At 50.0% G+C, this 25,726-nt stretch overlaps 2 protein-coding genes across 9 annotated transcripts in view; one reads left to right on the top strand and one right to left on the bottom strand.

Annotated features, from left to right (window-relative positions):
• Window positions 1–6,288, top strand: part of RUSC1 (RUN and SH3 domain containing 1) — a 45,305-nt gene extending 39,017 nt beyond the window's left edge. For all 4 annotated transcript variants that reach the window (XM_075608137.1, XM_075608138.1, XM_075608139.1 and 1 more), the window contains one exon: window positions 2,982–6,288. In XM_075608137.1, coding sequence (XP_075464252.1) covers window positions 2,982–3,150 — 169 coding nt within the window. In that variant the 3' untranslated portion in view covers window positions 3,151–6,288. The remainder of the gene's footprint in view (window positions 1–2,981) is intronic.
• A 9,219-nt stretch (window positions 6,289–15,507) lies between these two features.
• Window positions 15,508–25,726, bottom strand: part of ASH1L (ASH1 like histone lysine methyltransferase) — a 130,646-nt gene continuing 120,427 nt past the window's right edge. For 4 of the 5 annotated variants that reach the window (XM_075608141.1, XM_075608142.1, XM_075608145.1 and 1 more), the window contains 5 exons: window positions 25,435–25,607; window positions 22,009–22,175; window positions 21,276–21,316; window positions 20,600–20,886; window positions 15,508–20,346 (listed from right to left, as the gene is read on the bottom strand). In XM_075608141.1, coding sequence (XP_075464256.1) covers window positions 20,255–20,346; window positions 20,600–20,886; window positions 21,276–21,316; window positions 22,009–22,175; window positions 25,435–25,607 — 760 coding nt within the window. In that variant the 3' untranslated portion in view covers window positions 15,508–20,254. The remainder of the gene's footprint in view (window positions 20,347–20,599; window positions 20,887–21,275; window positions 21,317–22,008; window positions 22,176–25,434; window positions 25,608–25,726) is intronic. The other variant, XM_075608144.1, reaches the window with a different exon arrangement.

Consider the following 25,726-nt stretch of genomic DNA (forward strand, 5'->3'; position numbering starts at 1 on the left):
CCTCACCCAGACAGCGCGGGCAGTGCCATCCTCACCCAGACACAGCGCGGGCAGCGCCATCCTCACCCAGACACAGCGCGGGCAATGCCAGCCTCACCCAGAGACAGCGCGGGCAATGCCAGCCTCACCCAGAGACAGCACGGGCAGTGCCAACCTCATCCAGACACAGCGCGGGCAGTGCCAACCTCACCCAGACAACGCGGGCAATGCCAGCCTCACCCAGAGACAGCACGGGCAGTGCCAGCCTCACCCAGACACAGCGTGGGCAGTGCCAACCTCACCCAGACACAGCGCGGGCAGCACCATCCTCACCCAGACACAGCACGGGCAGTGCCAGCTTCAGACAGCATGGGCAGTGCCATCCTCATCCAGACTTAGCGCAGGCAGTGCCATCCTCACCCAGACACAGCACGGGCAGTGCCAGCCTCACCCAGACAGCGTGGGCAGTGCCAGTATCACACACAGCATGAGCAATGCCAAGCTCACACTCAGCGTGGCAGTGCTAGCCTCACACACACACAGCATGGGCAATGCCAGCCTCACACAGCGCAGGCAATGCCAGTCTCACACAGCACGGGCAGTGCTAGGCTTACACACACACAGCGCGAGCAGTACCAGGCTCACACACAGCACTGGCAGTGCCAGTCTCACACACACACACACAGCACGGGCAGTGCCAGCCTCACACACACAGCGCGGGCAGTGCCAGGCTCACACAGCGCGGGTAGTGCCAGTCATACACACAGCACGGGCAGTGCCAGGCTCACACAGCACGGGCAGTGCCAGGCTCACACAGTGCAGACAGTGCCAGGCTCACACACAGCACGGGCAGTGCCAGGCTCACACACAGCACAGGCAGTGCCAGTCTCACACACAGCACAGGCAGTGCCAGGCTCACACACAGCACGGGCAGTGCCAGGCTCACACAGCGCGAGCAGTGCCAGGCTCACACACAGCACAGGCAGTGCCAGGCTCACACACAGCACAGGCAGTGCCAGGCTCACACACAGCACAGGCAGTGCCAGGCTCACGCACAGCACAGGCAGTGCCAGGCTCACGCACAGCACAGGCAGTGCCAGTCTCACACACAGCACGGGCAGTGCCAGGCTCACACAGTGCGGACAGTGCCAGGCTCACACACAGCACAGGCAGTGCCAGTCTCACACACAGCACAGGCAGTGCCAGTCTCACACACAGCACAGGCAGTGCCAGGCTCACGCACAGCACAGGCAGTGCCAGTCTCACACACAGCACGGGCAGTGCCAGTCTCACACACAGCACAGGCAGTGCCAGTCTCACACACAGCACGGGCAGTGCCAGTCTCACACACAGCACAGGCAGTGCCAGGCTCACACACAGCACAGGCAGTGCCAGGCTCACACACAGCACAGGCAGTGCCAGGCTCACACACAGCACAGGCAGTGCCAGGCTCACACACAGCACAGGCAGTGCCAGGCTCACACACAGCACAGGCAGTGCCAGGCTCACACACAGCACGGGCAGTGCCAGGCTCACACACAGCACAGGCAGTGCCAGTCTCACACACAGCACAGGCAGTGCCAGGCTCACACACAGCACGGGCAGTGCCAGTCTCACACACAGCACAGGCAGTGCCAGGCTCACACACAGCACAGGCAGTGCCAGGCTCACACACAGCACGGGCAGTGCCAGGCTCACACACAGCACAGGCAGTGCCAGTCTCACACACAGCACAGGCAGTGCCAGGCTCACACACAGCACGGGCAGTGCCAGTCTCACACACAGCACAGGCAGTGCCAGGCTCACACACAGCACAGGCAGTGCCAGGCTCACACACAGCACAGGCAGTGCCAGGCTCACACACAGCACAGTGCAAAACGTGATATATCAAAAGTGGCGCTCTATTATAAGCTTTAAACACGTGTTAATCCAATATTAACATATAAACCATAAATTGAATAAATATAAGTGATACAAACAAATCCTTGAATGCTGCTGTGACCCAGTGCAGGACTGCTCTCTCAATCCCAGGTGAATATGGCGACGTGGTGATCAAAGGGAAGCGCAAACATGTGGAGATATAAAAAATAAAACTGATGGTGCAGTATTGTGACAAATAAATACGTATTCTTCTTTAAGTCTGCTGTTATTTATACTCACAAATGTGAGGATGATACTGTGTACGTAAAGGTATCTTTGGGTATATGTCTGCAGTGATGATAAGCTGGCTGGAACCTCGGTGTGGGAATATATTCCTTAAATGGTTAAACACAGAAAAGCCAACATAGCGCGATCTGTTTAAAAACTGTATTCAAGTGGTTAAAAATATAACATTACACTCACATGATGTATGCTATTTAAAAGCATTTAGATACGCAATGCATCTCGCCTCCGGTATCTTGGTGCAGTTTTTCCTTCCCTCTTCTCGGCGTGCGTCTCACTCCTGCGTTCCAGCAGGGCGGATGTGACGTCAGTGAGACTTCGGGAGTTCCGGTTTGGAGGGCTGGCTGTGAATCACCTTCACTCTACGCGTTTCTTCCTAAGAAATCCTAAGGGAAGATGTAATGTTATATTTTTAACCACTTGAATACAGTTTTTAAACAGATCGCGCTATGTTGGCTTTTCTGTGTTTAACCATTTAAGGAATATATTCCCACACCGAGGTTCCAGCCAGCTTATCATCACTGCAGACATATACCCAAAGATACCTTTACGTACACAGTATCATCCTCACATTTGTGAGTATAAATAACAGCAGACTTAAAGAAGAATACGTATTTATTTGTCACAATACTGCACCATCAGTTTTATTTTTTATATCTCCACATGTTTGCGCTTCCCTTTGATCACCACGTCGTCACACACAGCACAGGCAGTGCCAGGCTCACACACAGCACAGGCAGTGCCAGGCTCACGCACAGCGCGGGCAGTGCCAGGCTCACACACAGCGCGGCTAGTTGCAGGTCTCTGTGTGATGGGTAACACTGGGTGTGTATTTGCAGGTCGCTCCGTGCTCTGTGTGATCACGCCGGCTCAGATCAGTCTCACCTGAGCTTTAAGAAAGGCGATATCTTGCAGATGCTTTGCACTGTGGACGAGGACTGGATCCAGTGTCGCAATGGAAACGATAGCGGCTTGGTACCCCTGGGATACACATCACTCATCATGTGAGAACCCCTTCCCTTTGTCCACCACAGAACAACAAACAGCCCTCTCATAGGTTGAACTACCCTCCCACCACAGAGACCAGCAGAATCTGCTGTAATGCTGTTTGTTGTGGCAGTGAAGAAGTTAGGGAATACCTGCGGCGCTCCCTCTAGTGACAATTACTAAGTCTGATAGTCAGTGTCTGGAAATGTAAATTCTAAGCACAGATGAAATCCAAATGGTACAATACTGGCCCGGTCGTGTGCTGCTGCTCAACCCAAAAAGCGGGTCCTCCCTGACCCCCGTGGGAAGATAAAGAATGTGGGGAGCGCAAGAAGAGAGTGAACAATAGTTAGTAACAGTGATCAGAGAAATGGGAGCTCCCGGGGTGATGGGGGTGTGGAATAAATATATATATATATAAATGCTGTATTCACACGGCCGTGTGTGAGACTAACGCGCAGAGTGGGGTCTTTGCGCACAGTAGTGCCTCCTTACCTCCGCGCAGAGTGGTCCGTCTGTATCTCTATATGGTGTATACGTAGACGCCCGGCGTCCTCGCAATGAGGGTGACAGGCAGCCACATAGAAGGTGTAAAAATACGAGTAACGAGTTACATGTAAAACTCGTCTCTGCTGCGCGCAGCCGCTTTCAGGAACCTGACGAAGCATCACATAAAGCGAAACGCGTTGTTCCAGCTGGGACGTTTAGTTTTTTGATCGTTGATGGCCACCGTAGCCTCTCCAAGTGCTTGGCACCCAGTCCTGTCGAGCGGGAGCGCACTGAGTGGAAGTGCTGGAAGCGGCCGCGCGCACCAGAGACGTGTTTTACATGTGAGTAACTTGTTACTCTTATTTTTACACCTATTTCTATTGAAGGGGTTAGGCCTGGGCCTGTACGCACACAGTGCTCTGCAGCCCCTCAACCGCACACAGTGCTCTGCAGCCCCTAAACCGCACACAGTGCTCTGCAGCCCCTCAACCGCACACAGTGCTCTGCAGCCCCTAAACCGCACACACAGTGCTCTGCAGCCCCTAAACTGCCCACAGTGCTCTGCAGCCCCTAAACTGCACACAGTGCTCTGCAGCCCCTAAACTGCACACACAGTGCTCTGCAGCCCCTAAACTGCACACAGTGCTCTGCAGCCCCTCAACCGCACACAGTGCTCTGCAGCCCCTAAACCGCACACGGTGCTCTGCAGCCCCTAAACCGCACACGGTGCTCTGCAGCCCCTAAACCGCACACAGTGCTCTGCAACCCCTAAACCGCACACACAACCGCACACACAGTGCTCTGCAGCCCCTAAACCGCACACACAGTGCTCTGCAGCCCCTAAACTGCACACACAGTGCTCTGCAGCCCCTAAACCGCACACGGTGCTCTGCAGCCCCTAAACTGCACACGGTGCTCTGCAGCCCCTAAACCGCACACGGTGCTCTGCAGCCCCTAAACCGCACACGGTGCTCTGCAGCCCCTAACCGCACACAGTGCTCTGCAGCCCCTAAACCGCGCACACAGTGCTCTGCAGCCCCTAAACCGCACACACAGTGCTCTGCAGCCCCTAAACCGCACACAGTGCTCTGCAGTCCCTAAACTGCACACACAGTGCTCTGCAGCCCCTAAACAGCACACAGTGCTCTGCAGCCCCTAGACAGCACACACAGTGCTCTGCACCTCTTGACATGCACACAGTGCTCTAGACCCTAAACCGCAAACGCAGTGCTCTGCGCCTCCTGACACGCACAGTGCTCTGCATCTCCTGATACATGCACGCAGTGCTCTGCACCTCTTGACGCGCACAGTCTCCTGACACAAACACTGCTCTCTGCCTCCTTACACACAGTGCTCTGCGCCTCCTGACACAAACACTGCTCTCTGCCTCCTTACACACAGTGCTCTGCGCCTCCTGACACACACTGCACTCCAACTCCTGACACACACAGTGCTCTGCGCCGTGTCCTGACAGGAGGGCACGCGCACATGTGTGTGTGTGTATAAGAAGAGGGCACGCGCGCGTGTGTGTATAAGAGAAGAGGGCACGCGCGTTTGTGTATAAGAGAAGAGGGCACGCGCGTGTGTGTAAAAGAGAAGAGGGCAGGCGTGTGTGTATTAGAGAAGAGGGCACGCGCGTGTGTGTATAAGAGAAGAGAGCACGCGCGTGTGTGTATAAGTGAAAAGGGCACACGTGTGTGTGTATAAGAGAAGAGGGCACACGTGTGTGTGTATAAGAGAAGAAGGCATGTGCGTGTGTGTATAAGAGAAGAGGGCACACCAGGCCTTGTAGTAAAATAAAAAATATTACAAAAAAAATCAACGTTTCGCCCGTCAGTGGCACCTTTTCCTGGTCTGCCCACTTGTCTCCTAATTGTACCTATTGTTCTGCTGCACCCAGGCAGTATCACTTTAGTGGAGAGTCACTACACATATATACATATACACACATATAATATAGTGTCCAGGAAAAAACGGAGCCCTTTTGTTTTTCATCCTATATATTTCTCTCTCAATCCCCATGAAAATGTGCACAATGCCTGTCAGTTATGTGGATGAACACTATATAAGAATCACAACGTAAACAATCAACTGATGTGAACTAATTGATGTCACTTTATTATAACAAGTCCCAGATCCACAGGAAATAGGAGTTTTTCCTTCGTAGCTGGTAAATGAGTTAAACGGCTGTAACCTAATCTGAAACATTAAGATTGCTATAAAGTATGTGCTCACAATGCGAGTTCAAAATCTCGTCCCGCTGCTGAAACGCGCGTCCGAAGACGAGAACGCCGCTGCCTGATCACATCATCGAGAAGACGTTGATTCAGCTGCTCCCGCTCCCGAACGATACGTTGTTTTACGAATGAGTTCGCACTCCTCCAAGCGTCCGTCAGGAAACATTATATGGAAGCGCTTTGGACCAGAATTCTCGCTCTGTCCCCAGCACTTTATAACACGCTTATCTTCTGCGCTAAACACGGTTTTGTAACTTTGCACTGGATGAGGTCATCGCGCCATCACCAACTCCAAAGAATATTTATTCGATTATCAAATCATTCTTACATGTAATAACCTCCTGTAACAGACCTATTATTGCTCAAATTGTCATGAAAATGTAGTGACTTCTGCAAGATATGCCGAAAAATAAAGGTCCCGTAATTCTCTGAACCCGCTGAACGGGTGATATCTCTGTGCAGCGATGGGTCTGCAATCACTGGGAGGGTGCGCTGTTCCAATCACTTTATTGATGACATGATTGCTCCATGTTACATTCTGATCATTAGATCAGCGTTTCCCAAACTTTTTTTTTCCGTGACCCGGTTATTGTTGAACTTCTCCTTCGTGACCCACTAAAAAAATTTATCGTCTATACTGGCCTATAGGGCCTGCACAGACACACACACAGCCACTGATACACACACACACACACACACACACACACACACATAGCCACTGATACACACACACAGCCACTGATACACACACACACACAGCCACTGATACACACACACAGCCACTGATACACACACACACAGCCACTGATACACACACACGCAGCCACTGATACACACACACGCAGCCACTGATACACACACACACAGCCACTGATACACACACACACAGCCACTGATACACACACACGCAGCCACTGATACACACACAGAGACACTGCTACACACACACACACACACACACACACACAGCCACTGATACACACACACACACAGCCACTGATACACACACGCAGCCACTGATACACACACAGAGACACTGCTACACACACACACACACACACACACACACACACACACACACAGACACTGATACACACACACATACACTGATACTGATACACACACACAGCCACTCGCTCTCCCCTATATGTACACAAACACAAACAGTGAATTACAGGCAACGACGGATGTGAGTGACTGGAGGGGGGGGGGCAGAGACACTTGGGTGGGAGGGGGCAAGGGACACGGGTGGGTGGGAGGGGGCCAGAGACACTTGGGTGGGAGGGAGGGGGCCAGGGACACTTGGGTGGGTGGGAGGGGGCCAGGGACACTTGGGTGGGTGGGAGGGGGCCAGGGACACTTGGGTGGGTGGGAGGGGGCCAGGGACACTTGGGTGGGTGGGAGGGGGCCAGGGACACTTGGGTGGGTGGGAGGGGGCCAGGGACACTTGGGTGGGTGGGAGGGGGCCAGGGACACTTGGGTGGGAGGGAGGGGGCCGTGCGGAAGCAGTGGATCTCACTCCGTGCGGTAGCAGTGGATCCGTCTCCGTGCGGTAGCAGTGGATCTCACTCCGTGCGGTAGCAGTGGATCTCACTCCGTGCGGAAGCAGTGGATCTCACTCCGTGCGGTAGCAGTGGATCCATCTCCGTGCGGTAGCAGTGGATCTCACTCTGTGCGGTAGCAGTGGATCTCACTCCGTGCGGTAGCAGTGGATCTCACTCCGTGCGGTAGCAGTGGATCTCACTCCGTGCGGTAGCAGTGGATCCATCTCCGTGCGGTAGCAGTGGATCTCACTCCGTGCGGTAGCAGTGGATCTCACTCCGTGCGGTAGCAGTGGAACCATCTCCGTGCGGTAGCAGTGGATCCATCTCCGTGCGGTAGCAGTGGATCTCACTCCGTGCGGTAGCAGTGGATCTCACTCCGTGCGGTAGCAGTGGAACCATCTCCGTGCGGTAGCAGTGGATCCATCTCCGTGCGGTAGCAGTGGATCTCACTCCGTGCGGTAGCAGTGGATCCATCTCCGTGCGGTAGCAGTGGATCCGTCTCCGTGCGGTAGCAGTGGATCTCACTCCGTGCGGTAGCAGTGGATCTCACTCTGTGCGGTAGCAGTGGATCTGTCTCCGTGCGGTAGCAGTGGATCTCACTCCGTGCGGTAGCAGTGGATCTCACTCCGTGCGGTAGCAGTGGATCTCACTCTGTGCGGTAGCAGTGGATCTCACTCTGTGCGGTAGCAGTGGATCTCACTACGTGCGGTAGCAGTGGATCCATCTCCGTGCGGTAGCAGTGGATCCATCTCCGTGCGGTAGCAGTGGATCCATCTCCGTGCGGTAGCAGTGGATCCATCTCCATGCGGTAGCAGTGGATCCATCTCCGTGCGGTAGCAGTGGATCCATCTCCATGCAGTAGCAGTGGATCCATCTCCATGCAGTAGCAGTGGATCCATCTCCGTGCAGTAGCAGTGGATCCATCTCCGTGCAGTAGCAGTGGATCCATCTCCATGCAGTAGCAGTGGATCCATCTCCGTGCAGTAGCAGTGGATCCATCTCCGTGCGGTAGCAGTGGATCCATCTCCGTGCGGTAGCAGTGGATCTCACGCCGTGCGGTAGCAGTGGATCCGTCTCCGTGCGGTAGCAGTGGATCTCACTCTGTGCGGTAGCAGTGGATCCATCTCCATGCAGTAGCAGTGGATCTCACTCCGGAGAGGGACAGAGACAGACAAATTAATCTATGCTCCATGGGGGATTTATTCTCCGGCATCTCACCACACGCAGCATACTGTGCCAAGTACAGAAGTCAGGGGCCTCTCTGTCCCCCCATTTCAGGGCCTGCGTGGGCGGAACGCCAGAGTTAGCTATGACTTCATTATTTTTCCCGGCGTTACAGTTAACGAATTTAGTTGATAACGGACGAATCTCATTTAGGAGCATTTAAATATCATTCAAAAGAACAGCATTAAAAATAACACCATGTTTTTTACTGGAGTCCCAGCGTGCTCTGCGAGCATCCAGAAAGCTGCAGGTCCCAGCATGCTCTGCTAGTACCCAGAGAGCTGCAGGTCCCAGCATGCACTGCTAGTACCCAGAGAGCTGCAGGTCCCAGCATGCACTGCTAGTACCCAGAAAGCTGCAGGTCCCAGCATGCTCTGCGAGCATCCAGAAAGCTGCAGGTCCCAGCGTGCTCTGCGAGCATCCAGAAAGCTGCAGGTCCCAGCGTGCTCTGCGAGCATCCAGAAAGCTGCAGGTCCCAGCGTGCACTGCGAGCATCCAGAAAGCTGCAGGTCCCAGCATGCTCTGCTAGTACCCAGAAAGCTGCAGGTCCCAGCATGCACTGCTAGTACCCAGAGAGCTGCAGGTCCCAGCATGCTCTGCGAGCATCCAGAAAGCTGCAGGTCCCAGCATGCTCTGCGAGCATCCAGAAAGCTGCAGGTCCCAGCATGCTCTGCGAGCATCCAGAAAGCTGCAGGTCCCAGCATGCTCTGCGAGCATCCAGAAAGCTGCAGGTCCCAGCATGCACTGCTAGTACCCAGAGAGCTGCAGGTCCCAGCATGCTCTGCGAGCATCCAGAAAGCTGCAGGTCCCGCGTGCACTGCTAGTACCCAGAAAGCTGCAGGTCCCAGCATGCTCTGCGAGCATCCAGAAAGCTGCAGGTCCCAGCATGCTCTGCGAGCATCCAGAAAGCTGCAGGTCCCAGCATGCACTGCTAGTACCCAGAAAGCTGCAGGTCCCAGCGTGCTCTGCTAGTACCCAGAAAGCTGCAGGTCCCAGCATGCTCTGCGAGCATCCAGAAAGCTGCAGGTCCCAGCATGCACTGCTAGTACCCAGAGAGCTGCAGGTCCCCGCGTGCACTGCGAGCAACCAGAAAGCTGCAGGTCCCAGCATGCACTGCTAGTACCCAGAGAGCTGCAGATCCTGACCAGAATATTAATACAGGCTGCAGAAGGTGACAGGGACCATGTATAAAACCAGTCCACAGGAAGTCATGTCCGGAGTACAATAACAAAGACACGTCCGAGTCATTGCAGAAAGTTGTATCAATGCAAACCCTGCTCAGTGATCGCTTGCGTAGCGCTCACACTGATACAGGGTTGTGCTATTCTAAGAGAAACAGAAGCCAGACAAAAGGTTGCACCTCAGCGCACTGCACAAAACACAAACAGAAGAAAGCTGTCTCCCCATTATCTAATGGTATTATTAAAATGGCCGCCTGATCTTTACTGCCCACTCTGTTTCTACTCACACAATGTGCTGACACCAGGAAGAGGCAGCCCCTTTCCTACTTATTTGTGCTTTTAATGTTTTATTAGAAAGATTAGCACTGGTACATAGAGATGGCAGCAGTATGCACCCACATGGGAACCCCTTCCCACGCCACCCACTCAGGACCCCCTTCCCACCCCCACCCACACGACCCACTCGGGGGCTCCTCCCCACACCACCCACTTGGGAGCACCTTCCCACACAAACCCATTCTGGGACATCTTCCCACGCAACCCACTTGTGCCCTTTTTCTCCATCACCCACTCGAGGACACCTTCCCATGCAACACACTCGGGGCCCCTTTCCTACGTCACCCACTCGGGGCCCCTTTCCTACGTCACCCACTCGGGGCCCCTTTCCTACGTCACCCACTCGGGGCCCCCTTTGCACGCAAATCACGCAGTAAAACTTTACCATGTCACCCACTCAGGGACACCTTCCCACGCAACCCACAGGTCCCTTTTCCCATGCAACTCACTTGGGACACCTTCCAACACAACCCACTTGGGGGCCCCTTCACACTCATCCCACACGGGGACCCCTTTCCATGCAACCCGCTCGGGGCCCCCCTCACACGCAATCCACGCGGTGCCCGCTTCCCACGTAACCCACTCGGTGCCCTCTCCCACGCAATCCACGTGGGGCCCCCTTCCCACGCAACCCTTTAGGGACAACTTCTCACATAACACACATTTAAGACACTTTCCCCCACACTCAGGACAGTTTCACATTAAGGCTGCGGACAGGGTGACGCTGTGTGGTCATTTTTACATCATATTGGATGGAGGTTTCCACTGGAAGAAATATCTTAACTTCAACAATAAAGATATCCTCTCTCACATGCAAAAGTAGTTAAAACGTGTCGGTTTTTTTCATATATAACAAAGATTCACCCTTTCCTCTGTTACTCGACTGCTAAAACTCTGACTCAGACCCTCATTCTCTCCCGTCTCGATTACTGTAACCTCCTGCTGTCCGGCCTTCCTGTCTCTCACCTGTCTTCCCTACAATCTATCCTAAACGCTGCTGCCAGAATCACTCTACTCTTTCCTAATTCTGTCTCAGCGCCTCCCCCCCCCCCTCCCTGCTGAAATCACTCTCCTGGCTTCCTATTAAATCTCGTTCCAAACACACACAATTCTCCTCCTCACTTTTAAAGCTTTACACTCTTCTGCCCCTCCTTACATCTCAGCCCTAATTTCTCGCTATGCACCATCCCGACTCTTGCGTTCTACTCAAGGATGTCTTCTGTCTACTCCTTTTGTATCTAAAGCCCTCTCCCGCCTTAAACCTTTCTGACTGCCCCACACCTCTGGAATGCTCTTCCCCTCAATACCCGACTAGCACCCTCTCTATCCACCTTTAAGACCCACCTTAAAACACACCTGCTTAAGGAAGCATATGAGTAGCTCCATGGCTGATAATTAAACCTCATACATAAAACACAAAAACACAGCGTACAACGCTCATAGTGCATTAAAATAAATATTATTCAGATTACACAGTACAGGTGAGTATTATGCGTACATCAAAGAGGAAAAAAACAGCATGTCGGGGGTTAATGTTACCCATGCGCCAACCGGATCTCTAAGCAGGATATCGTCAGATCTTATACAGCTGGATTCCTCTGGGTCTTTCAATCCATGAACAATGTCAGCAGTTTCCTCAATAATCCTACTAGTGTGGGTGGAAGTCCCAGCAGACTCGTTGTTAACGAAGGTGAGGATTCCGTTGGTGAGAATGGTCACTCACAGTGGTTTACTGCACACTTGCAGCCCTCCGATTCTCCGTCTCCAGATCTATGACGTCACTCTGCGGCGACACCGCAACACACGTCGCGATTTTCTTACCAGTAGGGGAATCGAACCAGCAATAAAGTAGGATGAAATGTCCAACTGAGATATCACATCAAAAGTTCTTTCCAACGTGTTTCGAAACCATAAGGTTTCTTCATCAGGGAATAACATGTACTAGTTCGTAAGGCATTGAAATACCCCACGCTCAAACCTTATTGGCCCGCGGCTCGAGTCCTCCAGCCAATCCAGGAGGAGCGGGGAGGAGTCAATAACACCATAACCTTACACAGTGCCGTATCAAGCAACAATCTCAACATACATTCTTTATTAAAGCCAAAAATATTAAATAAATACCCTAAATAGCATATTCAATGTGCTAAATGGGAATAGCTAGAAAGTTACAGAAAAAGGAGGTTAAAAACATAGTTTAAACAAAAAATGAACTTAAATGAAAAACACTTTTAAATAAAAATACATATAAAAATTGGAATGAAAGTTTTTTGAATTTTGAAAAAAAGGCACGAAAGTCTAAAATATATAATTATAAAAATGGACAGAAATATATATATATGTATTGATATTGAACACAGCAGCAAACCACTGTGAGTGACCATTCTCACCAACGGAATCCTCACCTTCGTTAACAACGAGTCTGCTGGGACTTCCACCCACACTAGTAGGATTATTGAGGAAACTGCTGACATTGTTCATGGATTGAAAGACCCAGAGGAATCCAGCTGTATAACATCTGACGATATCCTGCTTGGAGATCCGGTTGGCGCATGGGTAACATTAACCCCCGACATGCTGTTTTTTTTCCTCTTTGATGTACGCATAATACTCACCTGTACTGTGTAATCTGAATAATATTTCTTTTAATGCACTATGCGCGTTGTGCGCTGTGTTTTTGTGTTTTCTGTCTAGCTTCAGGGGGTGTTTTGAGCCACCCGTTTCCACGGCTGCAGACGCTCCTATTTCAGTGTTCACAAGGTCACGTAATATATACATTTTTTATTATCATCACTTTATTATCACAATATACACTTGGTTGATTGTAGCTGCGCACTTTATTCACCTCATACATAAAGCGTGGCCCCTGCAGACGCACTTACCAGAACACCCTCCTACTGTCTCTGTGCGTTCTTCCTACCAACACATTAGACTGGACTCCTTTTGCTAAATGTTACTTTTATGTCTGAAGCAGGGGCGGAGCTATAGCCCGGGGCCCGTCTCGCCCCTGTCAGCGGCATATTGCGGCGCCTGAGATGCAGCAAGGGAAATCCCTTCCTCTGCAGCGGGGCAGGGTCACCATCTTCTACTGAAGGCCAACCCGGAGAAAATGTAAAAAAAGAAATTCACTCACTTGGCGGCGTGCTGCGGCTGTCTCCCGGAATCCTGCTGCAATTCCCCCTCCAACTGCAGTGAACATGGCTGCACGGCGTAATGACATCACGGAGCGTCCCGTTACCATGACAACGCGGCGTCAAATGACACCGCGCAGCCATGTTCACTGCAGTTGGAGGAGGAATTGCAGAAGAATACCGGAGAATGTCAGAGACGCCACCGACGCACCCCGCCACCCGGAGATGGACGGGATAAACCCGTAACCCGGAGGTAAGCGCGTCAAACCCGGAGAGGTGGCAACCCTGGGCCTGGGTCAGGGGGCGGGGCTGCGACCTCAGAGACAGGCTGGGAAAGGTGAGAGAGGGGAAGGGGTGGGGCTGCAGCCTGACAGGTTGGGAAAGGGGAGGGGAAGGGGCGGGGCCTCGGTCAGTGGGTGGGGCTGCAGCCTGACAGGTTGGGAAAGGTGAGGGGCCTCGGTCAGTGGGTGGGGCTGCAGCCTGACAGGCTGGGAAAGGTGAGGGGAAGGGGCGGGGCCTCGGTCAGTGGATGGGCTGCAGCCTGACACAGGTTGGGAAAGGTGAGAGGGAGGGAAAGGTGAGAGGGAGGGAAGGGGCGGGGCTAGAGCTGCAGTCTGAGAGACAGGCTGGGAAAGGTGAGAGGGAGGGAAAGGTGAGAGGGAGGGAAGGGGCGGGCCTGTCAGTGGGCAGGGCTGGAGCTGCAGCCTGAGACAGGTTGGGAATGGTGAGAGGGAGGGAAAGGTGAGAGGGAGGGAAGGGGCGGGGCTAGAGCTGCAGTCTGAGAGACAGACTGGGAAAGGTGAGAGGGAGGGGAGGGGCGGGGCTGAAGCTGCAGTCTGAGAGACAGGCTGGGAACGGTGAGAGGTAGGGGGGGCCTGGGTCAGTGGGCGGGGCTGCAGCCTGAGAGACAGGTTGGGAAAGGTGAGAGGGAGGCAAAGGTGAGGGAGGGTAGGGGTGGGGCCTCAGTCAGTGGGCGGGGCTGGATGAGAGACAGGCTGGGAAAGGTGAGAGGGAAGGGGTGGGGCCTCAGTCAGTGGGCAGGGCTGCGCCTGAGAGACAGGCTGGGAAAGGTGAGAGGGAGGGAAAGGGTGGAGCCTCTGTCAGTGGGCAGGGCTTGATGAGAGACAGGCTGGGAAAGGTGAGAGGGAAGGGGCAGGGCTGCAGCCTGAGATAGGTGAGAGGGAGGGGTAGGTCCTCGGTCAGTGGGCAGGGCTGCAGCCTGAGAGACAGACTGGGAAAGGTGAGAGGGAGGGAAGGGTTAAATTACAGGGGTAAAAAACAGACATGAAAGAGAAAGGATACAGGAAGGAAGAGACAGACAAAATGAAGTACAAGAAATACATAAGAGGAAAAAGAAAGACGAGAGAGAGAGCAGAGAGAAAAGAGAGAGAGAATAGAGAGCAAAGAGAGAGGAGAGCAAGAGGAGGGGTCCCTGAAATGTTTTTTGCCTGGGGGCCTGCACGTCTAGCAACGCCACTGGTCTGAAGCACTTCTTCCCTTTATGTGTTATGTGTTATTTATATCTTATTTATATGATTGTCACGTGTATTACTGCTGTGACGCGCTATGTACATTAATGGCGCTATATAAATATATACATACATGTTTGATAAATACAAAAGTGCTTAAAAAGTGTGAAAAATAAGAAATTTGCAGATCTCCCAAAGATAAGATCACACTGAAAAGAAGATCTAAAGGACGGAGGTTTCTATGAGAAAGGGCTGGTATCTGGTGCTCCAGCCATGGAGGGATGGATATTTCTGCTCTGTTTTCACCTTTCATGACTAAATCCAGGCCAAACAATGCAACAGGTAAATGGGCCCTTCCAGTCTGCGACAGGTTTATTAAAGGAAGGAGGATGCAGGCGCGTGGTCTTAATCTTCATCAAATGGATTGTGCCAGTGAAACCAACGTTTCGGCAGGACAGAGCTACCCTTTCCAAGGTGAGGAGGGCTTGTCCTGCCGAAACGTTGTTTGCACTGGCACAATGAATTTGATGAAGATTAAGACTGTGAGCCTGCATTCTTCTTCCTGACTACTTACCTTGGGACCCTTGGCTCTCCCTGAAGCAAGTGCACCGGCAGCTAAGTACCCCACCTCTATAACAGTTGATTGCGTGTGTGTACTACCCTCCTTTGCTGCAGGTTTATTACATGAACAGAAAGCATATGGGGTTATACAAAGATCTCTTCATTACCAAATGAACACGACATGCAAAGAAAAACAAACAATAACAACGCAGAAATAGGAAAAAATTGTATTTTTTCCATTTAATACTAGACTCTCAAGATCTGAGATCCAAGCATTACATCCAATGTTAAAATCGGTAATACATCATTTACAAAGATTAACATCAAAACAATGATCTATTTATTATGCATCTTTTTTTCCTTGTAAAAATGAAATATATTAGCAGCATTTATTTTCAGCAATTACATAACCTACACCATCCATGCAGACTGGCAGGTCGGAGACTACGCTACTCTGTAGTGCTTTATATTGTTTTAAAAACCTTGTGATAAACTTTCTTTTTCAATTATTATTATAAAACAACTGCAAAAAAAGGGAATTACATTTCTACACCAGGAGGGGAAACGAACAAAACAAAGAAATCAAACACAGGCACACACAAAAATATATATATTTATGATATCATTGCTCTCTTCAAATCCTTTGATTGTCTACAAATTGTTTTTAGTTTCTGACTCCTCAATTTGACGCCCCGGAGAGCGAGTCTCAACTTTGTGGGCTCCATTTTAGGATAGATTTATCCGTTTCAGGGTAGATGTATCCGTTTCAGGGTAGATGTATCCGTTGCCGGGTAGATGTATCCGTTTCCGGGTAGATGTATCCGTTTCCGGGTAGATTTATCCGTTTCCGGGTAGATTTATCCGTTTCCGGGTAGATTTATCCGTTTCAGGGTACATTTAGGATTTCATTGAATAACAGGAGGAGGCAGATCTCAGAGGCGAGATATTCTGCAGAACACCTGTGCTATCAATATTGCCACAGAAAGCTGCGCCCCGGCTGCCATTTTAATGACCCTGTTAGTGTTACACAACAGTTTACAATAATTAGATTTTTCTGTCATTTACTGTAATTAATTCCTTAATCCCTTTTTTTTTCTGAAAATGACTAAAAAACAAAAGACAGTGAGTGCGGTATGCAGTCTGCCCCGAACAAACGCGCACGAGTATTTAATACTCACGATAACCACACTACACGAGCGCTACAGTAAGAAAATATTCCAAACAAATTTCTTTTCTGTTTTTTTAATAAAATATTTTTTTTCTCAAAGGGTTTTTTTCCTCTTGTTTTCTTCTTCTTTTTTTTTTGTTCTCTTTCTTTCTCTCAAATCAAGAAGTAACAAGTTAACCCCTCAGCTGCCAGAAAGGGTGGCAAAGCCAATGGATTGCTGCCCCGCTGGCAGGGAAGGGGTTAAGGGAATGACGAGTTCCACTAGTGAATAAAATAATAATCAGAACAGATAATTATACATCAGGACAAACATGGCCCGTGTAAGAATGAACATGTAAGAATTGTATTGCTTTACATCCACGCAGCAAATATATTTATTTATGTATGTGTATACACACGCACACACACACACATATATATATATATGTATGTGTGTGTGTGTCTGTGTGCGTGTATATATATATATACATATATACATACACACACGCATATAACTTGGCACATTATTAAAAACAATCTGTCTTCCTTTTATAAGGACATTCAAACCGGACTGTATAACATACATATTAAAAAACAAACCCAGAAGCTATGCTTTATTTTTGCAACTCCTCCGATCTCCCTCCACCTGGGCAGTGGGGAGTTATTGGGGGCTGTGGGTCTCCTCGGTTACGCCTCCCACAGACGGCCCTCTGGGTTTGACCCAGTTGTGTATAATACACACTTTCAGGCGCAGCAAAAGGAGAGGATCCCCAACCAAGAACTGAGCAGGGAGGGGCCAGCGGATCACAAGACGGCATGCGGGGGCACAGCATGGACCAAGGGGGGCTTCTGAGCAGATAGCCATTATCTCCTGCAAGCTGAACACACATTATACCATACACAAGTCACAGAGTTTGTTTTTTCATTGATACTTTGTACTGAATACAAGTACTCTGTTACTCTGAATACTGTTTGACGGTCTCGTGTGGTGAGCTAGGATGGGGGTTTCCTGGGTATATATGGCCCGTGTGATGAGCTAGGATGGGTTTTCTGGGTATATATGTCCCGTGTGATGAGCTAGGATGGGTTTTCCTGGGTATATATGTCCCGTGTAATGAGCTAGGATGGGGGTTTTCCTGGGTATATGTCCTGTGTGGTGAGCTAGGATGGGTTTCCTGGGTATATATGGCCCGTGTGGTGAGCTAGGATGAGGTTCCTAGGTATATATGGCCCGTGTGATGAGCTAGGATGGGTTCCTGGCTATATATGGCCCGTGTGGTGAGCTGGGATGGGTTTTCCTGGGTATATATGGCCTGTGTGGTGAGCTAGGATCGGGTTCCTGGGTATATATGGCCCGTGTGATGAGCTAGGATGGGTTTCCTGGGTATATATGGCCTGTGTGGTGAGCTAGGATGGGTTTTCTGGGTATATATGTCCCGTGTGATGAGCTAGGATGGGTTTTCCTGGGTATATATGTCCCGTGTGGTGAGCTAGGATGGGGGTTTTCCTGGGTATATATGGCCCGTGTGGTGAGCTAGGATGGGTTTCCTGGGTATATATGGCCCGTGTGGTGAGCTAGTATGGGGTTCCTAGGTATATATGGCCTGTGTGATGAGCTAGGATGGGTTCCTGGCTATATATGGCCCTTGTGGTGAGCTGGGATGGGTTTTCCTGGGTATATATGGCCTGTGTGGTGAGCTAGGATCGGGTTCCTGGGTATATATGGCCCGTGTGATGAGCTAGGATGGGGTTCCTAGGTATATATGGCCCGTGTGATGAGCTAGGATTGGTTCCTAGGTATATATGGCCCGTGTGATGAGCTAGGGTGGGTTTTCCTGGGTATATATGGCCCGTGTGATGAGCTAGGATGGGTTTCCTGGGTATATATGGCCCGTGTGGTGAGCTAGGATGGGGTTTCCTGGGTATATATGGCCTGTGTGGTGAGCTAGGATGGGTTTCCTGTGTATATATGGCCCGTGTGATGAGCTAGGATGGGTTTCCTGGGTATATATGGCCCGTGTGATGAGCTAGGATGGGTTTCCTGGGTATATATGGCTCGTGTAATGAGCTAGGATGGGTTTCCTGGGTATATATGGCCCGTGTGGTGAGCTAGGATGGGTTTCCTGGGTATATATGGCCCGTGTGGTGAGCTAGGATGGGTTTCCTGGGTATATATGGCCCGTGTGGTGAGCTATGATGGGTTTTCCGGGTATATATGGCCCGTGTGGTGAGCTAGGATGGGTTTCCTGTGTATATATGGCCCGTGTGATGAGCTAGGATGGGTTTCCTGGGTATATATGGCCCGTGTGATGAGCTAGGATGGGTTTCCTGGGTATATATGGCTCGTGTAATGAGCTAGGATGGGTTTCCTGGGTATATATGGCCCGTGTGGTGAGCTATGATGGGTTTCCCGGGTATATATGGCCCGTGTGGTGAGCTAGGATGGGTTTCCTGGGTATATATGGCCCGTGTGGTGAGCTAGGATGGGTTTCCTGGGTATATATGGCCCGTGTGGTGAGCTAGGATGGGTTTCCTGGGTATATATGTCCCGTGTGGTAAGCTAGGATGGGTTCCTGGCTATATATGGCCCGTGTGGTGAGCTAGGATGGGTTTTCCTGGGTATATATAGCCTGTGTGGTGAGCTAGGATCGGGTTCCTGGGTATATATGGCCCGTGTGATGAGCTAGGATGGGGTTCCTAGGTATATATGGCCCGTGTGATGATCTAGGATTGGTTCCTGGCTATATATGGCCCGTGTGGTGAGCTAGGGTGGGTTTTCCTGGGTATATATGGCCCGTGTGATGAGCTAGGATGGGTTTCCTGGGTATATATGGCCCGTGTGGTGAGCTAGGATGGGGTTTCCTGGGTATATATGGCCTGTGTGGTGAGCTAGGATGGGTTTCCTGTGTATATATGGCCCGTGTAATGAGCTAGGATGGGTTTCCTGGGTATATATGGCCCGTGTGGTGAGCTAGGATGGGTTTCCTGGGTATATATGGCCCGTGTGGTGAGCTAGGATGGGTTTCCTGGTATATATGGCTCGTGTGGTGAGCTAGGATGGGTTTCCTGGGTATATATGGCCCGTGTGGTGAGCTAGGATGGGTTTCCTGGGTATATATGGCCCGTGCGGTGAGCTAGGATGGGGTTTCCTGGTATATATGGCTCGTGTGGTGCCCAGAAAAGAATAAGAGGAAACAGAGTTTGAAAGAACAAACAGAGGTGACATTCACAGTCTGCGCGTGAAACGTTTTGTGGGAGGATTTACCGTTAGACCTGAGCAGAGCACCGAGACATGCTGCTGCGGTGTTTATTACATGCACCGGGCCTGCTCAGTACTCTTTTAGACTCGGTGTATGGACCTGTGTGAATCAGCAGATGCTCTGTGCTTGGTTCTGCTGTATAGACCTTATTCCTCCGCAGCACTATGACCTGTAGCACACAGTGCAGGGGAACTTGGGGAGCACCGACACAGTCCCCTCGGAAGGACCATGTGCCACTGCTGTAAGGGATTCATCTACCCCTCAGCTCCCACCTGATAGCAGCAGTACTAATTCCCTTCTCTTTACTCGCACCCCGTGCAGATCCAGCGCAAAAGGAAATGTGAAGAGAAATGATGAACCATGGAGAAGAGGAATGGTGACATAAAAGTGCGTGACCACATGCCAGCACAGGAGCGGTGCCCCCTCGCTCGCCCACACGTGTAAGTGCTGTTTGTACATGAGGGTGGACTGTCCTTGGATTGCTCCGCCCGTCCCTTCTCTAGGGGCCCCAGACTTGCAGTCTCCCCACATCATAGCATCACCTGTCCCTCACTTCCTGAAAATGCACAACGGTAGCGTCAGAGTACGTCTGCGCAGCTTCCTACACGGGCCTTCCTCAAGGAGATACGTCACGTCGATAGCTGGGAGGGGAGAGAGAGGATGGAAAGGAGAGAGGGAGAAATAGCAGGGAGAGAGGGAAAGAAAACAAAATCTATAACAATAGTAGAATATCAGACATTATTCAGTGACTACAGAAGAGGAATAATAATCGGCTGAATGAACATGCTGAATACTATAATGGTGCAGTGCCTCCCCATTAGAAATAACAGAACTAGCTTCTGTAGCTGGGCCTTTGCCAGGTCTGCCATGTTGAGCCTGTGAGGTGCCTCTCACCGGTTTTTCCTGGGATCTTGTCCAGCAGTCTGAGCAGGATCTGGTTGAGTTTGTCTCTCTGTGCCAGCCGCCTCTCTTGGGGGGAGCACATACAAGGGGGGAGGCTGGTGCTGCTCTCCTCTGCTCTCCTCTCTAGGGGTACGGGCACTGGCTCCGCCTCAGGAGCCGGCATTTCACTGGGGGCAACATCCTGACTCCCAACCAACTCGTCCATTAAAGGCAGCATGTCTTCTTCTGGGGACAGGCCTTTATTGGGGGGTTTGGGACGCTCTGATTTCCACGATGATCTGCAAGGGGTTAAAGGAGAGAGGAACCACTGAGAATGGAAGCACTCAGCCATGAAACACCTTCTCTGCCAATTCTAATACGGGTTTCAGACTTTTATGTTCAGCTGCTTCTCAAATAATAAAACCCAGATATAATGTGCAGTTTAGACTCCTTGCAGATTTCGGGGACTCCGGGACCCGAGATCAGGGACAGAATTTAGAATATTATTTCACTGCAGATAACAAACGTTGGACGAGAAGGAGAGGGTTTTTTTTTTTTTAAGACTATGGTGAGGAGGCCTGAGATGTCACCTGGTGACAGTGCCCTTACGGACCCCTATACACAGGATGGCACATGGGGTCCCTGGCAGAAGGTCAGCAGGATGTGAGGAAGCATGGCGCAGACTCACCTGCCCCCGTTCCTCTTGTAGTTATCTGGTACGTAATGAGGCTGCAAAGAGAGATCAAGATAAGGATGGGGAGCGTCTCATGGACCAAACGTATCTGTGCAAACCTCCACCTACTGTTCCATGAAAAGGGTGACGGATCAAAACCCGCAGAGATCAGGAACATGCGGAGAAAGGTCTTTTATCACTCAACAGGTCTCAATATCTGCCACGCAGGCTGCTCCCTGTATAACACCCGGGTCTCACGCTGCAATATCTGCCACGCAGGCTTCTCCCGGTATAACACACGGGTCTCACACTGCATTATCTGCCATGCAGGCTGCTCCCTGTATAACACCCGGGTCTCACGCTGCAATATCTGCCACGCAGGCTGCTCTCGGCATAACACCTGGGTCTCACGCTGCAATATCTGCCTCGCAGGCTTCTCTCGGCATAATACACGGGTCTCACGCTGCAATATCTGCCACGCAGGCTGCTCTCGGCATAACACCCGGGTCTCACGCTGCAATATCTGCCTCGCAGGCTTCTCTCGGCATAATACACGGGTCTCACGCTGCATTACCTGCCATGTAGACTGCTCCCGGCATAACACACGGGTCTCACGCTGCATTACCTGCCATGCAGGCTTCTCCCGGCATAACACACGGGTCTCACGCTGCCCTATATACCGCGCAGGCTGCTCCCGGCATAACACATGGGTTTCACACTGCCCTATATACCGCGCAGGCTGCATTACCTGAAAGTTCCTCTTTGGTGTCAGCTTGGCAGAGAAGTGATGGAAGGCGTAGCTTTTGGTGCACACGGGGAAGCGGTTGCGATGCATTTTGTAGAAGAGGTGTGCGGATTTATCCAGACGGTAGTCGCAGATATAAACGTCCTGCTCTTTATCTCCCTTTGGCCTCCCTACAAGAGACATGGTACATTACACACAATCGGCACACGTGTGCACATCACGTTTCTTCTCTTCAGCTTCCGATCCTCATAAGACCCCTCACTACACTAACCTGTAGCATGAACAGAAGTGCAAAGCCAAAGCACCATTCAAGGAAATCTAATAAGCCATTCTGTCTGGTTCTTCGCTTTGCACAGAAGCTGGAGCGGTTTGTACAACAGAGATATCCCCTCATATACTGCACAGCACTGATTAAAATCGGCTGTAATGTAATTATAACCAAGACCGCCTGTATCTGATTAACAATCCTGGGACGCTCCTCTTTGGGTTAGATTGCCTGCTTCCGTTAGGATTTCGGAGTACAGATACATCGGGCAATTTGCGAGATTTTGCCATAAATATTTTGGGCTTGGGGAGAGCTGCCACCAGGGTTCTGAAGGACTGAAGGGGTCCCCTGGAAGCGGAGCTGGTCAGATAGAGGGGGATAAAGACGCACTGCTTGCTGTCCCATGCCCAATGTTGTACGGTCACCATTGTGACTGCGGTATGTATATAAACACAAGCGACATCAGCAGTGCCGCGTGCAGTGGTTTCCTTCCTACAGATGTCTGTGAACTCATTCAGTCGTTGACCTGTGGGTTTCAATGCTGCTCTTCTGCCAATTCTCACTACAAACCATCGGAAGTTCCATTAAAACAAAGTGTACAGAATAAAGCCAACCAACTACCTACAGTATGTGTCGTCACGTTTCAGAGTACCGAGCACCTCTGAACTCTTTCTGTGATGTACACTCCATGTATTAGGGACTGGATTTCTGTCCGCACATTTAGCCCAAACCCAATAAATAAACCTTTAACACCTTATTTCACCTGGAGTGCAGCTACATGTGGTCTAGAGTGATATAGTCACCATTAACCACTACACCATTCCTATATTATAGTATAGCGCTGTAATATTCGTACTTCTCCTATAGAACGCAAGGTCATTTGCCAGGTTGTGACACCATTCAATGGACCAGCAGAGAAGCTCTTTTTATTTTATTTTTTTGTTACTTATTTTTTATTTTGAATATTTGAAAAAAACATAAGGGAAGGGCAACAGAAATAGAAAAAAAAAGGGGGAGGGGGTACAATCTATTTAACATCAGTGTCATAGAGAAAACAAAAGTCCTGTAATACATCAAATCCAATAATATATCGGCGCCGAGCAATCCCCACTCCAAATATCATATAGAATTCCCATCTCTAGAAAATAACAGAGAGAACATGCCGCCCTCGTTGCACTGTGACTAAGCTGGTCATCTAGTCCCCCCAGAGTTCCACGGTTCCCAAACCTTCTGAAATGTTCTTGAATTATGTCTAACCAACACTGTTAGTCTTTCCATAGATTGCACCTCTTTTACTCTCAGAATAATCTCTCTCCTGGAGGGGGGCTGAGGCTTTTTCCAGGCCCCGGCGATCGCGCTTCTAGCCGCGGTGAGGATATGCAGCAATAATTTAGATTCATTTTCGTATAAGTTGTCTAGCGGTTTACCCAGGACCATTAGAATTGGGTCTAGGGGGATCCTTATACCGAAAATCTCTCGCACTAAATTCTGCACTACTCCCCAGAACCTCTGTATTTTGGGACAGAGCCACCAAATATGGACCATATCTCCAACACCTCCACAACCCCTCCAACAGAGATTCGTTGTGTCTGGGTAAATCTGCCTCAACCTCTGGGGCGTCGGATACCACCTCAAAATAACTTTGTAAATATTTTCTTTGGATATTGTGCATAGCGATGTATTAGTTGCATTGATCCAAATAGTTTGCCAGTCCTCCCAGGGGATCTCCACCTGAAAATCGTAGGCCCATTGAACCATATATCGATGTATATAGGGGGCTTTGAATTCACGAGAGCTAAGAAGTTGATAAATAGTTGAAATAAGTCCCCACTGGTAATTTCTATTCCAACATAATTCTTCGGACACTGTGCACTCTGGGAATGACCCAGCTGGGGATAGCTGCCTAAGCTTGTGGGATACCTGCAGAAAGCTGAACATCTCCTCTCCCGTGAGGGAGTATCTTTGACAAAAAATCTTTAAAGTTTAGTAAGTTACCTTTCAAAAGCATATCTCCCACATCTCTAATATCATTAGCCTTCCATAGGTCAAAAACACCTGTGAACCAGCCCGGGCCAAAATTCGGGTTATCAAAAATAGGGGTACATCTTGGAGGAACTGAAGCTAATTGATCATTGATTTTGGCCTTATTCCATATCTTAATAGAAAATTGTATTACTGCCGAGTCAAAAAGGTCTGATTGTGGACCCTTTGTCGGCTTATTATTCCATAAAAGAGCCGGGAGTGCCCCTGATTTTATAGATCTATTTAATTGATCTTCCCGAGCGGGCCAAAAAAAACACCTGTCTCAATTGAACTGCCAAATAATATTTCTTGATATCAGGAACCGCCAGACCCCTCTTTCTCTGGGTGCGAGCATAACCGATCTCGGCACTCTAGGTCTTTTGTTACCCCAAATAAATTGCATCATTTTATTCTGTAAATCCCTTAGATATTTTGCCGGGATAAAAACTGGAAGTGTCTGAAAACAGTGAAGCAGTTTTGGAGGAATATTCATCTTGACTGAAATAATACGACCTATCCAGTTCCAAAGTAGGAGATCCGGTATTAATTTGGTGAAACGTTCTGGGTAGTTATTTTTTATAAAGGGATAGTTCTGGGTAGTTATTTTTATAAAGGGATAGTTCTGGGTAGTTATTTTTTATAAAGGGATAGTTCTGGGTAGTTATTTTTATAAAGGGATAGTTCTGGGTAGTTATTTTTATAAAGGGATAGTTCTGGGTAGTTATTTTTTATAAAGGGATAGTTCTGGGTAGTTATTTTTTATAAAGGGATAGTTCTGGGTAGTTATTTTTTATAAAGAGATAGTTCTGGGTAGTTATTTTTTATAAAGAGATAGTTCTGGGTAGTTATTTTTATAAAGAGATGCAGAGAAGCTCATTGTATGTAAAGTTTGTAAGTGAAACTTGTGGACCTCACACGTCTGGGTGACTCCGTTACATCCCCCCCTCATTTTCGGGAGGTATTAGGATAGTAAAGTTAGTCTGTGCTTGAGCTCTGGACACGTCCTTTCTTTAGATGTCCTAGTTTATTTGTACTGATCTATATTAATGATCATGTATTCAGGCACATACAATTGGTGGTATTCTGTACAATGTGGTTTGATATGAAGCAGAGGATTATGGGGCACTCTTGAACCCCCTCACCTTTGCAGTATGTGTACAGGTCCAACACACAGCAGGTCCCAACGACTGCTTCCAGCGGGATGATCTCGTACAGCGGCACCCGGAACAGCTCGTTACGATAGAACCTGCGTGACGGGGAGTGGTGCGTCTCGTGCGGGCGGAAGTAATGGTGACCAAATGCAAACCGCTCCCCCCTAGGAAGGACAAGAGATGGACATCAGCACAAATGGGCGTCTGCTCCCAACATCCCTACACAAAACATTCCCACCTCCCCTAATTCCGGTGCACGGACCCCACTGTTACATACTCTGCC

Source organism: Ascaphus truei, chromosome 7, assembly GCF_040206685.1.
Source record: "Ascaphus truei isolate aAscTru1 chromosome 7, aAscTru1.hap1, whole genome shotgun sequence".
In the NCBI taxonomy this organism is placed as follows: Eukaryota; Metazoa; Chordata; class Amphibia; order Anura; family Ascaphidae; genus Ascaphus; species Ascaphus truei.